The sequence below is a fragment of the Mustela putorius genome, unplaced genomic scaffold, assembly GCF_011764305.1.
Source record: "Mustela putorius furo isolate JIRA1106 unplaced genomic scaffold, ASM1176430v1.1 tig00003901_pilon_pilon_pilon, whole genome shotgun sequence".
NCBI lineage: Eukaryota > Metazoa > Chordata > Mammalia > Carnivora > Mustelidae > Mustela > Mustela putorius.
This window is the reverse complement of record NW_025422049.1, coordinates 16,551,126-16,570,006: the sequence shown is the minus strand read 5'-3', so window position 1 is coordinate 16,570,006 and position 18,881 is coordinate 16,551,126. Positions and strand designations below refer to the sequence as shown.

The following is an 18,881-nucleotide window of genomic DNA, read 5'->3' as shown; positions in this document are numbered from 1 at the left end:
TGGGGAGTCTGCTTGAGATCTTCCCTTTCCCTTTTCTCCTCCCCCGCAAATAAATAAACCAATCTTTTAAAAAAGGCAACCTACAGAACGGGAGAAAGTATTTGAAAATCATTTATCTAGTAATGGGTTAATAACCAAAATGCAAGAAGAAGTCCTGCAACTCAAGAGGGAAAAAATCCAATTAAACAATGGGCTGAGGGACACCTCGGTGGCTCAGTGCGTTAAAGCCTCTGCTTTCGGCTTGGGTCATGATCCCAGGGTCCTGGGATTGAGCCCTGCATCAGGCTCTCTGCTCAGTGGGGAGCCTGCTTCCCCTTCTTCTCTCTCTGCCTGCCTCTCTGCCTACTTGTGACCTCTGTCTGTCAAATAAATAAATAAAAATCTTTATTAAAAAATGGGTTGAGGGCGCCTGGGTGGCTCAGTAGGTTAAAGCCTCTGCCTTCGGGTCAGGTCATGATCCCAGGGTCCTGGGATCGAGCCCCACATCAGGTTCTCTGCTCAGCAGGGAGCCTGCTCCCCCACTCTGTGCCTGCCTCTCTGCCTACTTGTGATCTCTGTCCATCAAATAAATAAATAAAATCTTTTAAAAAATGGGTTGAGAAAGCAAATAGACATTTTTCCAAAGACAACATACAAACGGCCAGCAGGCACATGAAAAGGTGCTCAGCATCACTCATCATCAGGGAAATAAATGCAAATCAAAACCACAATAAGATAACATTTCAAGCCTGTCAGTATGGCTATCATCAAAAAGACAGGAGATAACAAGTGTTGGCAAGGATGTGGAGAAAAGGGAACATGGCACACTGTTGGTGGGAAGGTAAATTGGTGCAGCCGCCATAGAAAACAATGTGGATGTTCCTTAAAAAAAAAAAAAAGGCAAAACAAAAAATAGAATTACTGTATGATCTAGCAATCCAATTGCTTGGACAAAGAAATATAAATCCAAAGAATATGAAAAGATATTGAAGAGGTATCTGAATTCCCATGTTCACTGCAGCATTAGTCACAAAAGCCAAGATAGAGAAACAACCTGTGTTCGTCAATGGATGAATGAATAAAGAACATGTTGGGTGTGTACACACACACAAGGAAATATCATTCAGCTAAGACACACACACAAGGAAATATCATTCAGCTAAGAGAAAGAAACTTCGGCCATTTGTGACAACACAGATGAACCCTGAGGGTGTCATATTAAGTGAAATAAACCAGAGAAAGACAAATATTGCATGGTATCACTTACATGTGGAATCATTAAAAAAAAAAAAGTGAAACTCAGAGTAGAAGTCGTTGCCAGGGACTGGGGGAAATAGGAACAGGTTGGTAAAAGGGTACAAGCTTTCAGCTAGAAGATAGATAGGGTCTGAGGATCTAATGTAAAGCATGTTGACTACAGTGGATAAAACTATATTGTGTAACTTGCAAAGAAGAGAGAACAAATTTTTAATGAGCAAAAGACTTCAGATTTCTCCAGAGGTGATACACAAATGGCCAAAGAGCATATGAAAAACTGTTCCATGTCACTAATCATGAGCGGGGAGATAGCCCTTCACACCCATTAAGATGACTCCTATCAAAAAAAGAGAAATAAGTGTTGGTGAGGATGTGGAGAAATGTGAACCCTTGAGCAGTGTTGGTAGAATGTAAAAATGGTGCTGCAGCTGTGGTAAACAGTATGGTGGTTCCTCAAAAGATAAAAAATGGAATGGCCATATGACCCGGCAATCCCACATCTGGGTATATATCTGGAAGAACTAAAAGTAGGATCTTGAAGAGATATTTGTATAACCATGTTCATAGCAGTAGGATTCGCAATAGTCAAGAGGCAGAAGCCACCAAAGTTGGCCATTGATGGATGAATAGATACACAAAATATGGTCTATACACCCAATGGAACATTTTTAAAAGATTTTATGTATGTATTTGAGAGAGAGGAAAGAGAAAGAGAGGGAGTATGAGCCAGGGGAGGGGCAGAGGGAGAGGGAGAAACAGACTCCCTCCTGAGCAGGGAGCCCAGCATGGGGCTTGATCCCAGGATCCTGGGATCATGGCCTTAGCCAAAGGCAGAGGCTTAACCCACTGAGCCACCCAGGTAACCCCATCCAGTGGAACATTACTCAGCCTGAAAAAGGAAGGGAAATTCTGACATCTTCAATATAGATGAGCCCTGAGGACATTATGCTCAGTGAAGGAAGCCAGTCACAAGAGAAATACTGTATGATTCTATTTATATGAGGTATCTAGACTAGTCATATTAACAGAAACAGGAAGGAGAATGGTGGGGGCCAGAGTCTGGAGCCAAGGAAAATGGGGAGTTGTTTAATATCTAGAAAGTTTCAGTTCTGCAAGATAAAAAGTTCTAGAGTCTGACTGCACAATGATGTAAATATACACAACACTAGTCAACTATACACTTAGAAATGGTTAAGATGATAACTTTTATGTTCTGTGGGGGTTTTTTTTACAGTTACATTTTAATTTTATTTATTTATTTGACAGACAGAGATCACAAGTAGGCAGAGAGGCAGGCAGAGAGAGGGGGGAAAAGCAGGCTCCCTGCTGAGCAGAGAACCTGAAGTGGGGCTGGATCCCAGGACCCTGAGATCATGACCTGTGCCAAAGGCAGAGGTTTAACCCACCAAGCCACCCAGGCACCCCTACAGTTACATTTTTTAAAGGGTGTGATAAAGCCCCTAAAAATAAACCCTATTAACACAAAAAGAAAATGGTCCAATCCCTTAGATTTTTTTATTTCAAAAACTGTAGTAGCTGTGTAAACTTCCTAGGAAATTACTTCACAACTTATCTCAGTTGTTAAGGATGTTCAATGAAGTAAGTTCTGTGGCACAGCTAAGTAATTTAGCAAGACGTTGTAGGTGTTGAAGATTTAGTTAAAATGTCTCTGTTAGGGACACCTGGGTGGCTCAGTGGGTTAAGCCTCTGCCTTCGGCTCAGGTCATGATCTCAGGGTCCTGAGATTGAGCCCCGCATTGGGCTCTCTGCTCAGCGAGGAGCCTGCTTCCTCCTCTCTCTCTGCCTGCCTCTCTCTCTGCCTACTTGTGCTCTCTCTCTCTGTCAAATAAATAAATAAAACCTTTTTTAAAAAAATGGCTCCATTATCTCAAATGATCTTCAGGCTGGTTAACTTTCAGAAATGTTTAACATTCCCCAGTGCTGATGAAATGTTGGTGTTTCCCTTATGATTACAAATGATCAAAATGTCTTCCAGTTGTCCTTCCACCGTGAGTACAAGGAAGCACAAATGCAACTTTTGAAAAATTACCTTTTGGCAAATGCACAGATGTTGTCTATAAGTGGACAATTCTTCAGTGCTGCTTCTACTTTTCCCAGAGATACATATTCTCCTGCTTGCAACTTCACCAGGTCTTTCTTACGATCTGTAAGATGAAAAATGAGGAATGTTAAGTCACCCACAGTCCATTTTATTAAGGTATATACAATTCTGATTTTCTTTCACTCTCACTGCCGTCATCTTGAGTGACAAAGAGATTTCTTCTAAAGTCTCCTCAAATCTTCTTAAATATAATGCTTGCCCATGCACATCACTTAAAAAGAAAATACCTAGCTGAAGAAGTACTGGCTAAAATGTTAGACCCCATACAGAATGCTTCGGTATCTTACTATAATCTTAACCACCATAATCAAGTGAATAGAAGGAAAAGGATCTGAGCGCACTCGATTTGAATGGGCGGCTTGGCCCATTATAAGCCATGTGAGCCTGGGCACGACAGCCGACCTCTCCAGCTCTCAGTTTGATCAGAGATATTGACACAAGCATGTAGCACAATGTCAGGCATAGGGAACACAATTAATTAACGTGAATTCCCTATTTCCCATATTTGACATCATCTTGTTAAAACAACAGGGCTCCTGGCACAGGATGGCATGGCTTGAATAATCATCCATTGCCTTACGACTTTCGTACAAGTGCCAGCTTGCCTACCTCTAGCCTAACCCACTCTACATGCCCATAGAAACTACCTTTGATGCCAGGGCAAATAAGGATCAAGGGGGAAAAAAAAGCAGGGGAGGGGAAGGGATTGGTTCGAGATTGAACCATGCTTACTGGGGATTTCCCCAGCAGATCTAACTTCTAGATGAAGAACCACTTTTCCCGGGAGATCTCTAACTATATTCAGGTCAGGCATGGGTCCAGGGACAGATTTAAATGGACCACTGGAGATACAACTGAGGAAATCTGATGGCTTGAAAAGGACTGGACTGGGACCCTAAAGACTGGTCCTTGCCAGCTAGCTCATTGAATTTTACTTTCAGGTTCTGCCTGCTTAAAGTGAATAGCATAAAGGCTCTCTTGGAGTTCAAAGTCTATCTCAGTTGGCTCAGTGAGAGCAGTGTCAAACCAACCGACATTCTCAGAAGAATGGACTGCTATTGAGAATTTATAATTTTCTAAGGTTCAGGGATAACTGGGGCTATATAAATAGCCACTAGGGAAAGTAATGTGTCCACACTGCTTCTCGAGTGGGGAGGTAAGTGGGGAGGGATTCTACTCTGTGGTGTTCTATGGTATTCTAGGTAGGGTATGTTACAGTAGATGGTTATACAGTGCCATGTGTAGTTGACCAAAAAAACCCTCTTTTGTGTAATCTTTGTGTTCTTGCAAAATGAGAATACACTGACCTATAATCTGCAAACATCCATCAGGATGAAATTCTCCAATATCACCAGTACAAAACCACCTTTGTCCATTTTCATCCACAGAATAATCCTCTGCTGTTTTCTCCTCATTCTTAAAATAGCCCATGGAGATATTCTGTCCACCAATTACAATTTCACCTCTGGGGTTCGGCTTGTCGTGAATTGTATAACCGCCTGGAAGACATTAAATGAAATTAGTTACTGTTCTAACACAGAATGTACTTGCATTAATTCTTAAAACTCTTACACTGATTCTGTGGATCAAATTTTCTGTCACTTCTGGTGAGAATATTAGTTTATATTTATTCCATGGATGTGAGAAGCAGCAAGGAAGGCTCGATGATAATCACCAGCCACCAACTATACCAAACCTCCCCAGTGTGAAAAAATTTTCACACTTCAAAATGGGCTTCATAGAGCTCTGTTAAGACAAAAGTACCCCCAAGAAGGGTAACACTTGAAGCTGTTATAAGTTACTAGTATGCGGTCATCAATGTATTTCAGATTGTTTCCCTAAAGACGTTTTATTTGCTTAATCTTGTTTACATTTTTGTTAGTAACATACAGTGCAGTATCAGCGTCAGGAGCAGAATTCAGTGTTTCATCACTTACACATACCCAGTGCCCATCACAAGCGCCCTCCTTAATCCCCATCCTCCATCTAGCCTCTCCCCCACCCACTTCCCTCCATTGATGCTGTTTGCTCTCTATCATTAAGAGTCTCTTAGGGTTTGTTTCTTTCTCTCCTTTTTTTTTTTAAGATTTTGTTTTAGACAGAGAGAGAGAGAAAGAGTATGCACACATGCACGCATGCGTGAGCGGGAGGAGGGGCAGAGGGAGTAGCAGACTCTCCGCTGAGCAGGGAGCCAGATGCTAGGCTCCATCCCAGGACCCAGGGATCATGACCTGAGCTGAAGGCAGATCCATAACCGACTGAGCTAGCCAGGCACCTCCCTTTCTCCCTCTCCCTTTCTCTCTCTCATGTACATGAGTACATGTACATGCACTCACTCTTTTTTAAGGGTTTAATACAAGAGAGCAGGTAGAAAGAGGGAAAGGGAGGCTAGGAGAAAAAGGAGGGAAACTTTATTTTCTTAACTTTGCCTATAACCAGTCATGACTTTAAAAGTGAGAACACTGAAATAATTGACAATAACTCTAGAATCTCTTACCACTACTCATTACCTGTTTATTACTGAGTAAAACTTGCTTGCTTACCTGAAGGGAAATATACAAAAATCTGAATTCATAATCTGAGATGTTGATTGGATTTTATGTCCTAAAACAATTAAAGCTGCTCTTAAAAATTTTAAACTAGTCAGTATTTGAATTGGACAAAACCCACTGTACATAAAACATTAAGATCATTCCTATTCTAGAGAGCAAAGGTTCCTTCACAGCAAGAAAAATTCCCAAATACATTTGCACAAATGGACCCACTCCCCCAATGAATATTAAGGCTCGATGCCAGAAAATCAGAAACAAAAATTAGAGGCAAAATTTGCCTTACCAAGTTGTAGCAATATACCTCGTTTCTCTGATTTCACTGCCTCATAAATAACCCATCGAACAAAAACAATTGTGATGCCGAGACTCAACAGAGCCAGACCCATATTCCCTATATTCTCTCCAGATTTCTATCCTAGAATTGGAATGTCACGGCCTGGGAGGACTCATTCCCAAGATGCAAAACTCTTGGGAATGCAACTGGATTTTAAATGTGGTTCAGTGGCCATTTGCTTGTGAAGCACTGAAACAATATACATCTTAATAAAGTCGAAGAAGAGAAACAATTTCAGGGACTTCAAGTATATGTCAGATAAAGCCCATTCATTTTCTTGAGTTTGAACAACCTAGGGGAATTGTCCTAAAAGGTAACTAACCGGTCCTTTAAATTTTCAGTCTACGGCTCCATCCCAAGGTGAATATTCCCTTTTAAAATTTTAAGTTTCTAATTACTTTTGCTTCATCTGGCAAAGCCAGGCTGCTAATTATTTTGCAATTAATGCACATATTTCGTATTTGTCACACTTTCTTCAGGTACACTGGTTCACTTTTGCCTTTAGCTGATTTAGAAAAAGGATTATTGCCAATGTCTGTAAAGCCCAGGCTCCTCTTCGTAGTCACATATAAAAATAAAATTATACAAATAGCTGGAGAATTGAGTCTCAACTGTGAAAATATTTCCTGGGGTCAAAAGCTAAGGGGTTGTTGGTGTGTGTGTGTGTGTGTGTGTGTGTGTGTGTGATCAGTCACTCAATCCCCTAACAATCTGAGGATTCATTTCCCAGCCCCAACCTCCTCACTAGCAAAGTTGAGATTCAAAAGATGGAATACATCTTCTCCAAACCTAGGGAATGGCCCACTAAGAATGTTTTTCCTCTTTATCATCAAGTTTTCTCAAGTTCAGAATCACCACGCCTGTATTCTAGAGATTTTCTTTTCCTCTTCGGAACCTGATGATGTTACCAAGGAGAAAGCAAGCATGGGGTATGAGCAGCAGAAAAGACTCACACAGCACCACAGACCACCTAACACTTTAAGGACTGGGCATCTTGATGCTCAAGGTGGTGTGCAGCATATCTAGAACCAGTGGAACTTGTCATAAAATTCTTACCTTCCTGCCAGTCTTTTAGCTTAATTTCACAGCAAATGAGAGGGGCTCCAACTCTGCCAGTAGTATAGTCAGTAACTATGAGGGAAAAGGAAACAAAGATATTAGCATACACATTTCAGACCCACCTGAGACCAGCAATACTGGAGTCCAAGCCAGAGTCTCACAGATGACAGAAGAGAGACCATCGTGAGTGCAGTGCAAAGTGTGGTCAGGGTTTCGATATCTCAAGCTCATTTCAACAGTGCAATCAACACCAGCTGTTGTTACATCATTTTTGTTTCTCACGGGCTGTATTTCAGATAATGAAGTACAAAGCCCTCTGGTAAAGGAGAGCTCGCTCCACCATGACCTACCTAGGATTATAGTAAGATGGATCTGGAGTGGAATTCCTTCTCTACCATTCACTGACTGGCTGTGCAACTTGACAAATTACTTAACCCCACTAAGCCTCCATTTCCTCATCTATTAAATGGGGAGAGTAAGAAAACCTACTTCTTAATAGGGATATATGCTATAGGGATTCAATGAGATGATGTGTGGAAGGTGCTTAGTACTTCCTAGCACAAACTAAGTTTTCGATGAACCTTAAATGTTTTTACCAAACATGAGGATGACGATGATGACGATATTCTTCTTCTGTAAGCTGGAAGTCCTGCTATCCATAATCAACCTAGCATTATATTAAATACTGAAAAGAGAAAACACATAAAGGACCACATGTGTTATGTGCCCTCAGTGAGCTTACAAACAACCTACCTGAGCCAAAATGCATGTGAAGCAATTTAGAGCACATTTAAATACTCAAGCGCACAGTCATGGAAGCGAGCACCACCGTTACCTCAGAGACTAGCAAGATCAGTGTAAAACTGGGAAAGACTTCACTGAGGAGTCGAGCATAAAAAGGCAGCTGTGACCAGTTAGCCAAAGGGCATTCTAAGAGAAGGGAACAGAAGCTACAGAGAGGTGAGAGCAAGAAGGCCCAGATGAGAAAGAGTAAGAAAACTGGCTTGTCTGGAGAGCAGAGCCAGGTACAAGGAGATATGAGAAATCATGGAAAATGACAATGGCTACAATGGCGCCAGATCAAAGATGTCTGGAAAGCTCGGCTGGCCGGGAATGAAGCAGTGTTTGAGGGGGAGGTGTCTAAAACAAGTACATACGATGAATCCAAAGTGCAATCATGGAGGCATGGCACAGCCGGGGAGAGGCTGTTACAGCAGAGCAGTGTGAAGTAATAAAAGGCGGGATGCCAAAGGCGACATGAAGGGAGGGACCAGTCCAGTGAAGAAGTGGGAAGATCTGATCCAAGTTGAAGATATTTAATTAGATGACTTTAAAGTGAATGCTCTGAATGAATTTAAGGATGCTAAGACCACTGTCACAAACAATTTGTGAGGTGGTGAGATGGTCTGGGATGTTGCATATGATTCTGAACATAATGAACTTAAAGTGAAAGTGGGATGATCCCCCAAATATTACCATACCCAGTATTTCCCAATCCAAGATGATTTTGCCCCTCGGGGGATATTTGGTAATGTTTCCAGTTATTCCACTGCTGTAACTGGGAGGAGTGAGTTACCCCTGCTATCCATTTATCCAGCCACTGAACAACTTACGACACACCAGACAGCCCAAACAATAAAGAACTCTCTGGTTCAGGATTTCAGTAGTGCCAAAGTTGAGAAACACTGCCATGGGATGATGGAAATGACAGAAGAGGAAACAAACAAGAAGTCAGGGTGGGAACATGCGTTCAAGAGGGAGCATGAAAATGATACTTTATTCTAAGAGTGCAGTTCTCTGAAGAAGGAATCATTTGGAGAGAGAAGTTTAAAGGCCCAGGGTGACAGAATTCTGAGGACTGACAAAATGGCATAAATATTTACAAGGCTTAAAAATAAAGGGCACATGTGATAGTTCAATTAAAAGTTACTGAAAGTCTTCAGGTTTGCCCTGAACCTGATATCACGTAATGAGGTATAAAAATACCATAGTTCCTAAAGCTAATGCCAATGGGTTTTATCAGCACCAACTAACATTGAATTATTTGCCACGTTACCAACACTTACCTTCAGTAACTGTCCCAGCACCACACGATTCTGTGAGTCCGTAACCCTGACCCACTGGGCAGCAGAAGCAGACATTCATGAATCGGTGTGTCTGTGGTGACAGTGGCGCTCCACCAGACAGCATCATACGGACATTCCCCCCCAGCAAAGCCTTTACCTTCTTAAACAGTAACCTTGAGAAAATGAAAAAGGAGGAGGGATTGTTTTAATGCATGCATTTGTTATTCTTGGTGACATCCTAATTTATAAGCTCTGAGCAAGACTGCTCAACTTGGCTGGACACCTAAGTTTGAGAACCATGGTGGTAATTAATGAGAGGTTAACAAAGTGACAACTAGTAACACTTTAAAAAAAGGCAGAAAAATGCCAGATGGTAGTGACACCTGTGGTGAGCCCAGCATAACATCCGGAGAGGTTGAATCATTATGTGATATGCCTGAAACTAAGGGAACATTATGTGTCAACTGTACTTTAATTTTTAAAAATGCCAGAGAAACTCTTAAAAAAGCAAAAAAGAATGCAGTGTCAGGAAATTGCTTTGACATACAGTAAATGAAAGAAAATGATGTCATTGAAAGAAATAAATTACAGCTCTCTTTAGAACATTTAGTTATCAACTTCTCTTTCTCTTAATGAAAAATGTTTCCCCATCTCCACTCTCCTAGCACTGCACTTTAAATAGCCGTTATAGTCATATACCTATTATACTGTTCTATGAAGACAATACACTGGAAACTTTATGCAGAATAAAATCTTGAGTATCACTTTTAGTTAGACGTGACCTTTTTTAAACTCAAATGTCTTGATTTGAAAGTCTAGATTTTCTTCACAAGACCAAATTTTATAATTGAATCTTAACTATTCACTCGATTATTAAAATCTATTAAATTGCCACAATCAGAGCTTGGGGTTCTCTGTGTTGGCTGTGTAAGTAATGAGGGTTAGAAATGAATAAAAGAGAAATGCAAACCTTATGATGATGGTGCTGATGCTCAAACTAACTTAACTTGCCAGTTACTTAGTCAGTTTCCAGATGGAAACACACAAGACCTAAAGGCTCACACTATAGAGTCTATCAAATGTACTTACAGATTGCAAAGTGGTGCATCATATCCCTTTTTGATCTGTTCCAATTTGTAATCATACCCAATCTTGAACAGTGTTTTCTGAATATAATTCATCTCTTGGACTTTGCTCATAACATTCTTATAAATTCTATCCATGATTTCCTAAAAGGTAAGCACAATAATCAATAATCTGAAAAGAATTACACCAACACTGAGACAGTCTTTAGTTGAAGATACCTTGTTTACAACATCTTAGGTAAAAGTCTTCACTATAATAGATATGTGTATTCCATAATTAATTTCACTGAATTTACTTGTTCACTATTTCAAAAAGACTAGGAGTTTTTCAGTTCTATGCACTAAGTTTACCTAATTTTTTAAAAAAAATGTTAACTAACTAGAGTGTAAAAAAATTCATTCTCCTCCCACATAAAAAACCTTTTTTAATTCTTTTCTTTCACATATATTCATTTATTTTCAAAAAACACCAAAATCCCATGTTGAACCTAATCCTGATGTTTTTCTCACTACTACCTTGTGACTGTTAGAGCATGGCAGAGAGATTTACAGAGCTTCTTAAGAGTTTATTCATACAGTTTTCTAAAGTTCGATGTCCCTATAATTTAGATATTTTGATTCCCTTTCAACAGAAGCTAAGACAACAAAAAAGAATAGGCTTCTTGCTCATAGCTCCTTGGAAAATTAAACATAGAACTAGGTTTGGGATATAGGGATTCCCAAGATAGTATATTAAAAAAATAAAACAGAGAAGCAAAAAGGCCCAGACTATCACTAAATGTTTTCTTGAAATGATTTAGCACAAATTAATAAGAATTGTTGCACAAAGCACATCTATTTACAAATACCTGGTTAAATATTTGAAGTAGCAATCAGTATAAATTCAGTTGTGCTACCATGAATGACTTTAGGAATGGTTCCTCCCATATCAGAATAGAGCCATTCACAAATGAAGACAACAAAACCATCTCTTGCATTCTGCTCCATGAAATAAGGCAGACGGAAAAAGACAAATATTGTATGATCTCACTTATACATGGAGCCGAACTTAGCAACAGAGAGTAGACTGGTGGTTGCCAGAAGTTAGGGGGTGGGGGGAAATGGGGAGATGTTGGTCCAAGGGCTTACAAAATTACAGGTAGAAGATGAGTTACGTCCTGGGGATGTAACATACAGCACAGCACGGTGACCACAGCTAACAAGAATATATTGTATATTCGAAAGCTGCTAGAAGAGTAGGTCTTTGAAGACCTACATTGATGTTCTCATTGCTCACAGACATATACACACACATACACACACGCGGTAACTATGTGAGGCGATGGGTGTGTTAAGTAATCATTTCACAATATCTGCAAATATCAAATCATCACACTGTACACCCTGAACTAACATAATGCTACGTCAATTGTATCTCAGTAAAGCTGGCGGGGGAGCAGAGAGGCTACCTCAGCATTCAAGCATGGGACAGCGTCGTTCTGTCCATTTCCACAGACAGAAGCATTATTACAAAACTGAAATATTTGTCTAGATCTGTGATTGAGAAATTCCAAAACTTCCCTGGAAGGATTTTAATATCCTGTAACTGTCCCTCTGAAAAAAGTGAATGGGATGTTGGGTGGAAAAAAAGCATATGGGAGTGAGACAGATGTATGAGAAGTAGCCCCCCCGCCACCCTGCTCCTTCCAGTAGATACGAGTCATGAGCACAGAAAGGCCTCAGTGAGGAAGGAACACAAACAGTATGGTTGCAATGAGTTGGCAGGATTTATTGTTAGCCCATTAAGTCACCCTTTAGTTCAACCTAATAATTACATGATGTTCAACTGAGTCACTGCTTACAAGAAGCAGCGATTTATTCTAAATTCTGTGAATATACGATACTAAATGGATCTTTTGTTCTGACCCAGGAAAGAAATTAACTCAGATAATAGAATCTATCAGTTCTCAGCAAAAAATATTTTTTTAAAGGCCTATTTGTAGAGGAGTAGGAAGAACTAAGGGAACCAACAAAGGGAACCAACAAAGTTGGGTGAAGCATCAATGGACCAGCAACATGGGGATTGTTTACTATCCCTAGGCCTGAAGAAGTAAGTGGAGAGAAGTATCATTGGAACTAATAAGGACTACAGCCATGGGCAAGGCCTGGTTATGGCTAGTGGGAAAGAAGAGACTGTCCAATGGGCACCTAACCACTTCCCCAAATCACAGGCCAGGAGGAAAGGAGCAAAGTATGCAGAACACCCCTCCACCCCTCCCCATGCCTCCATGCCCCATGATCTCTCCTGAGTGCCAATAATTTCGCTGAAGCCAACCACAAATCAGAAGGCAAGCTAGCCCTGATAATTCATCCACAGAAGCAACCCTTTCAAGACACAAAGCAAAGAAGAATGAACGATGGGCAATTGGAAGATACACAGCATATCAGCTAAGTCCTGCTTATCCTCAGACCTAAATTTGGACATTACTTCCTGTAATGTCCTTTTCCTTCCCTTTGTTCTCTGATATGATTTACTAAGGATTCCTGTACTTTGGGTAATAAAGCCAAAATACTGTCTCCCAAAATGAAACAATCCTAAATAGATAAGCATAGTAGTTAAGTCGACTGATTCTGGGATCACTGTAGTTAAGATGACTCAGGTCACACTTGAGCTTTAGCACCTGCGGGCTCTGTGACTTCGGGCAAGTTTTTTTCCTTTAAAAAAACTGGAAAAACCCAACCCATCTATAGCACCGTGCCTGGAACACAGTAAGTACCTTGTGCTACCTATCACTAGTGTCACTTTCTTACACTTTAGTGAGAAGATTCTTGCAGTTGGTAAACATGCTGAATCCCACAGCACCTCTAAATAAAAAGGCAAAGGCGGCCACTCTGATCTACCCTAATTTTTTGGTTATTTGGTAATTTTGTAATTAGGAGCTAGAAAAAAAAGTAACTTCCATCTGTAATTCTTAGAAAACTTGGGCCAAACACTTCATGATCTAATCTCTGACTTTCCATGTGCAAAAAGGAGTTCTGAGAAAGATACTGGGCTAAGTCTTAAAATCTGGTGATAATACAAGCAAGTCATGATACACAGTCCCACCGCAGTTGCCAAGCCTAAAAGTACTAGAATATATTTCACTCTGCAAATTAGAAACACTGTGTTAAATATTTTAGAATTTATTATTAAAAGGTCAAAAAATGGGGCACCTGGGTAACTCAGTCGGATAAGTGTCTAACTTTGGCACAGATCATGATCCCAGGCTTCTAGGATCCTACCCCATATTGGGCTCCCTGCTCAGTGGGGAGTCTGCTTCTCCCTCTCCCTCTGCTCCTCCCCTCCCACTACGCTCACCGCTTATGCTCTCTCTCCTCTCTATAAATAAAATATTTTTTTAAAAAAAGACCAAAAACTATAATGTCTTCCTTTTCATAAAAGACACTATTTCACATAAGGCTTTTAAATATCTAGAAGAGCTTCACTTTGGAAGCTCTCTCCAGTGCCACTTTTCCTGGTCACCGTAAGGGTCGGATTCGAGACCCAGTTTCCTAACCTTGGATAAGCTGCTTCAGTTCTCTGGGATGGCCTACATTCCCTCCGTTTGTTTGTTTGTTTTTTAAATTTGTGATGAAACAGAAATGATCTATAGGATAAACTTGTACCTTTGAAACATGACTGATTCTCACATGAGGTGATCCGAACTCAGGTCATTTTCAGCCCCTAATTTTAAAGTATCTGCAACACTAGCAGGCATACATTTCAGAAGCTTGCCATCTCACCCCTCTCAATACTTATTAAAGCTTTTAATGAACACATCTGCCATAATTTCAACATAGTAAAATTAACATTTAAAACCATACACAGGGGCACCTGGGTGGCTCAGTGGGTTAAAGCCTCTGCCTTCCGCTCAGGTTGTAATCCCAGGGTCCTGGGATGGAGCCCCGCATAGGGCTCTCTGCTCAGTGGGTAGCCTGCTTCCCCCTCTCTCTCTCTGCCTGCCTCTCTGCCTACTTGTGATCTCTCTCTGTTGAATAAATAAATAAAATCTTTTTTAAAAACCGTACACAAATCCCTAAAGGTATTACCTTTTAAAATGTCCAAGTGCGAGCAGTAAAGAACATTTACATTCTGTACTCACCGGAACAGCTGCCATGAGTGTAGGCTTCAGTACAGTGCAATCCCCTTTGCTTCCTTTTTTAATTTTGCTGGACTATAGCAAAGACAAAGTAAATAGGATGAGGAAAACCAATCTTCACCAAAAATGTTGTAATTCAAATATCAACAATGACAGTGACAGAAATTTACACATGGAATTCATCTACTGTCCTGGGAGTTATCAGAACTATCATAACCTACAAAAGTCTAAAGCATAAGTGCTTTATTGCTTTGGTCCATAGATTATTTCTTCTAGTACATTTCAGCCACTTTAGAGCAGAAACGCTGATTCAGAATGAAGAAGAATGGGATATTTTGGTAAATCGAGCATTATTATTTATGACATAATGACCATAACACAAATCATCCATTAGGGGAAGAAAAAAAAAAAAGGAAAAACAGAAACCCTCCACTGAGGTAGATGGGGCACTAAAATAAAATTGAGGATACTTTTGGGGAGGTGAATCATGAGAGACTATGGACTCTGAAAAACAATCTGAGGGTTTTGAAGGGGGGGGATGGGAGGTCGGGTACCAGGTGGTGGGTATTATAGAGGGCACGGATTGCATGGAGCACTGGGTGTGGTGAAAAAATAATGAATACTGTTTTTCTGAAAATAAATTAATTAATTAAAAAAAGAAGGGAAAAAAACTGAGGATACTTTTAACTCTTTTCGATGAGCCAAATGGTAAAGCCACCTCTCAAAGTCACTGCTGTCAATTAACAACATACCAAAATACTCAAAATTTGGTAACATTTTGGTCAACAGGATACTGAAGACACTGCCAGTGACCATGGGAGATTTGCACATACATATGTCAATGTGTATGTACTACTTCTTTCTTTTGTTTTCCTTTCTTTTACTTCTTATACACATAAATACTGTTTGGGATTTCAAATGTCAGGTCAGTAGGTAGAAACAATGATAAAGGAGCCCACTGAAAAAGGGAGATGAAAATAGAAATCTGTTAAGGTGCCTGAGTGGCTCCATTGGTTAAGCGTGTGACTCCTGATTTCAGCTCAGGTTATGATCTCAGGGTTGTGAGGTCGAGCCCCACATCAGGCTCATGTGCTGGGTGTGGAGCATGCTTCAGATTCTCTCGTCTTCCCCCTCTGCTCCCCCTCTCTAAAAAAAATAAATAAAATTTAAAAATAGAAAGTGAAAATAAGAATCTGCTATAACGCAGTTCGCTAGTCTGTAAGCTTAGATGTAGGCTGTGTTAGTTGTGCTGCCACAGGCAGGAAGAAAACTAGCTCTTAAGAAAAAGTGTGATATTCCAGGTAGCACCAGCCTTGTCACACAGAAGGTTCTGCTGGAAGAACTCAATTGCCTTTATCCTACTTTTCTTTAAGATGGACAAAGGAGGGGTGCCTGGGTGGCTCAGTGGGTTAAAGACTCTGCCTTCGGCTCAGGTCATGATCCCAGGGTCCTGGGATCGAGCCCCGCATTGGGCTCTCTGCACAGCGGGGAGCCTGCTTCCTCCTCTCTCTCTCTGCCTGCCTCTCCGCCTACTTGTGATTACTGTCTGTCAAATAAGTAAATAAAATCTTTAAAAAAAAAAGATGGATAAAGGAAGGGGCGGGGGTGGGAGGTTGGGGGAACAAGGTGGTGGGTATTAGGGAGGGCACATATTGCATGGAGCACTGGGTGTGGTGCAAAAACAACGAATACTGTTATGCTGAAAAGAAATAAAAAATGTTTTTTCTAATAGAAAAAAAGTCTTTTATTAAACTGAAAACAAACAAGATGGATAAAGGAAATAAAATAACTACCTGTTGTTTTGTGTATATGCAAGCATGTGCACTTTTGCAAGTGGGAACCTATCCCCACACAGGCATACCACACATGGTAGGGGGAGCGCTGCTCTATAGGGAGAAAGATGTGCTCTTAAGTCCTTTGAGAGAGAGTTGCCCTCTGTGTGGTGCTGACCACTTGTCGTTCTAGAGAGCCATTCCACAGTAGATGCAGCCTAAAAAGCCCTTCCTCACTTTATTACTCTCTGTAATGACATCAGTTCTCTTGTCTTATTACGATTGCAGGAACCCTAGTTAGGACATCACAGTGATCTCTGGCTTCATATGTGGTGCCTCTCATCTCCCCACTTTTTCTGATTCCAGACATGAGGGAGATTCCTGGGTCTTAGATGCCTGGTAAAAATTGAGACTCTTTCTTATAAATGTCATTAAAAAGGTAGATGGGGCATTCACTCCATTGGCCCCCTTCCCTACATGGATGCGACTGTTTTCAGAAAGGCAGTGAAAACAAGGGTTGCTAGTCCCTGGCTTCTGAACTTTCCCAGGGGTGGGGGGGAATCACACTCAAAGCCTACTGAAATGTTTTTCACATTTTGAAAACATTTCAAAACATTAAAAAACCACACTACAGTGCACTGAAACATAATCATCACAGATCTCCCTCCCTTTCTCCCTTCCTTCCTTTACCATTACAAAGCTTTCTAAAAAATCTGTTTTACAATTCAAGCCCCAGTGTTAGTCACAGGTCTATTTTAACTTGACTACATCAGGTGCCATTTACTAGCAGGTATTGGTTGTGTAATTTCTAGTGGGCTTAAAGCACATGAGTTCACTCTACGCGCTGCTGGCCTTGCTACTTGTGAACACCAGGGAGCAGGGAGATCCTGGACCCAGGGCATAAAGCTGAGGCCTGCCTTTAGGGAGGCAATAGAACTTGCAGCTACTGAGACCTTGAAATGTGGCTACAGCAACTGAGAAATGAGATTTTTCTCATCTACTTTTAATTCTTCCTACTTCAGTGTGTGACTAGGGACTACTGCAGTCGACAGCACAGTGCTAGAGAAAACCCGGAGTAAAACCAGGCCCCAATCCCACCACCACAAATCTGCCCCCAAACCCACCACTGTTGATGGATAATGCACCCAAAAGGCCCAGAGCCTTTATATTCTCTATCCTAGCTATCCAAAATCAAAATCTAATAAAGACAAGATGAACTGTTAGTTTCAAAATTGTTTAAAAAAAAAGATGCAGAAAAAGCAATGCTAACAAATCCACAAGATTATTTTCTACGGCTACATATCTGCTCATGGGAGCTATTTTTGAACTCAAGGAGAAAGCTTTCACAGAATTAAAATATCTCAAGTTTCCCAATATGTTGTCAGCCAAACAGTGCAACTTAATCTGATCACGCCAATATAGTGAAAAGCTTGTCACCTGGTCAGAGAGTGTAAGTGGAGAAGAATACCCAATCCTACAGCCATAGGTAAAGCAAGATATCTCTGCGGTCAATTCTAGTACGTGAGCCAGAGGCAAGTAGCCAATGTACGTGTCCTTTGGTCTAAAACAAAATGAGAGAAACATTTTAGCCATTCTTAAAAAGGTGTGGTAATTAGCAACATCAAGAGTCTTGTCATTTTAATACAGACTGTGCTCAGGGAAGGCCAAACACGAGCTCTGACTTCTAAGGAGAAAGTAGAATAATTCTCTTACCCCAGTCCGGGAATTCGCTCACACTGGCCAGTCATGCCAGCGATCAGATTGCTATGGTGCATCATCACTCCCTTGGGACGGCCAGTAGAGCCGCTGGTATACATGACAATGGCCATGTCCGAAGGGGTCGGTCTGTTCGGAGGGACGCCCACTAAATAAACGAAAAAGCACCGCACTTTTTTCAGTTTAAAAGTTAAACTGCTAAACAAAGATGAAGATTTTTAGGTTTCTGCATCATGATAACCTGTGTAAAACAAATATTCTCTACTGATACTCAACAGAAAAATGGTGATCGAATTCTGGTGACCTGCAGTGAAAATTTCCAACTTGATTTGGCCCGGTTTCCAGATACTCAGCCTAATCCCAGTCTACGCCTGCCTTTCAGCAGTGTTATGGAAAGCTATCCAGGACTTTGAAGAATTGGGAGAATACAGTATTGTGCACAAGCGCCTCAGGTCTCAGTCTTCCTATCTTTAAAATGAGACAGTTGGACCTGATTGTGGTTCTTAACCACTGGTGGACATGAGAATCACAAAATGCCATCTATATCTCTGGTCCCTAGCTTGGAACATTCTGTGTCTGGGATGGAGCAAAGGCTCGACAGGTGACACTCATACAGGCCCCTAATTGGAAACCACTGGACTTGATCTTTCTTTTTTTTAACTTTTTCTAAAAATAATTTTATTTTTCAGTAACTAAACTGTGGGGACTGAATTAGATACCACAATACATTTAACAGGTGATTTTAAGATCAGATTCCAAGTGGCAAGTAAAATCCAAAGAACACCAAACCAAAATTACCTTTTCCACTGTTTTTATCATTG

General features: G+C 40.8%; 1 protein-coding gene across 9 annotated transcripts in view; it reads right to left on the bottom strand.

Moving 5' to 3' along the window:
* The window catches only part of ACSL4 (acyl-CoA synthetase long chain family member 4), a 112,393-nt gene that overhangs the window by 12,729 nt on the left and 80,783 nt on the right, over positions 1–18,881 (bottom strand). For all 9 annotated transcript variants that reach the window (XM_013064832.2, XM_013064830.2, XM_004769042.3 and 6 more), the window contains 8 exons: positions 18,058–18,208; positions 17,782–17,905; positions 14,576–14,647; positions 10,459–10,598; positions 9,370–9,542; positions 7,301–7,375; positions 4,666–4,857; positions 3,287–3,401 (listed from right to left, as the gene is read on the bottom strand). In XM_013064832.2, coding sequence (XP_012920286.1) covers positions 3,287–3,401; positions 4,666–4,857; positions 7,301–7,375; positions 9,370–9,542; positions 10,459–10,598; positions 14,576–14,647; positions 17,782–17,905; positions 18,058–18,208 — 1,042 coding nt within the window. The remainder of the gene's footprint in view (positions 1–3,286; positions 3,402–4,665; positions 4,858–7,300; positions 7,376–9,369; positions 9,543–10,458; positions 10,599–14,575; positions 14,648–17,781; positions 17,906–18,057; positions 18,209–18,881) is intronic.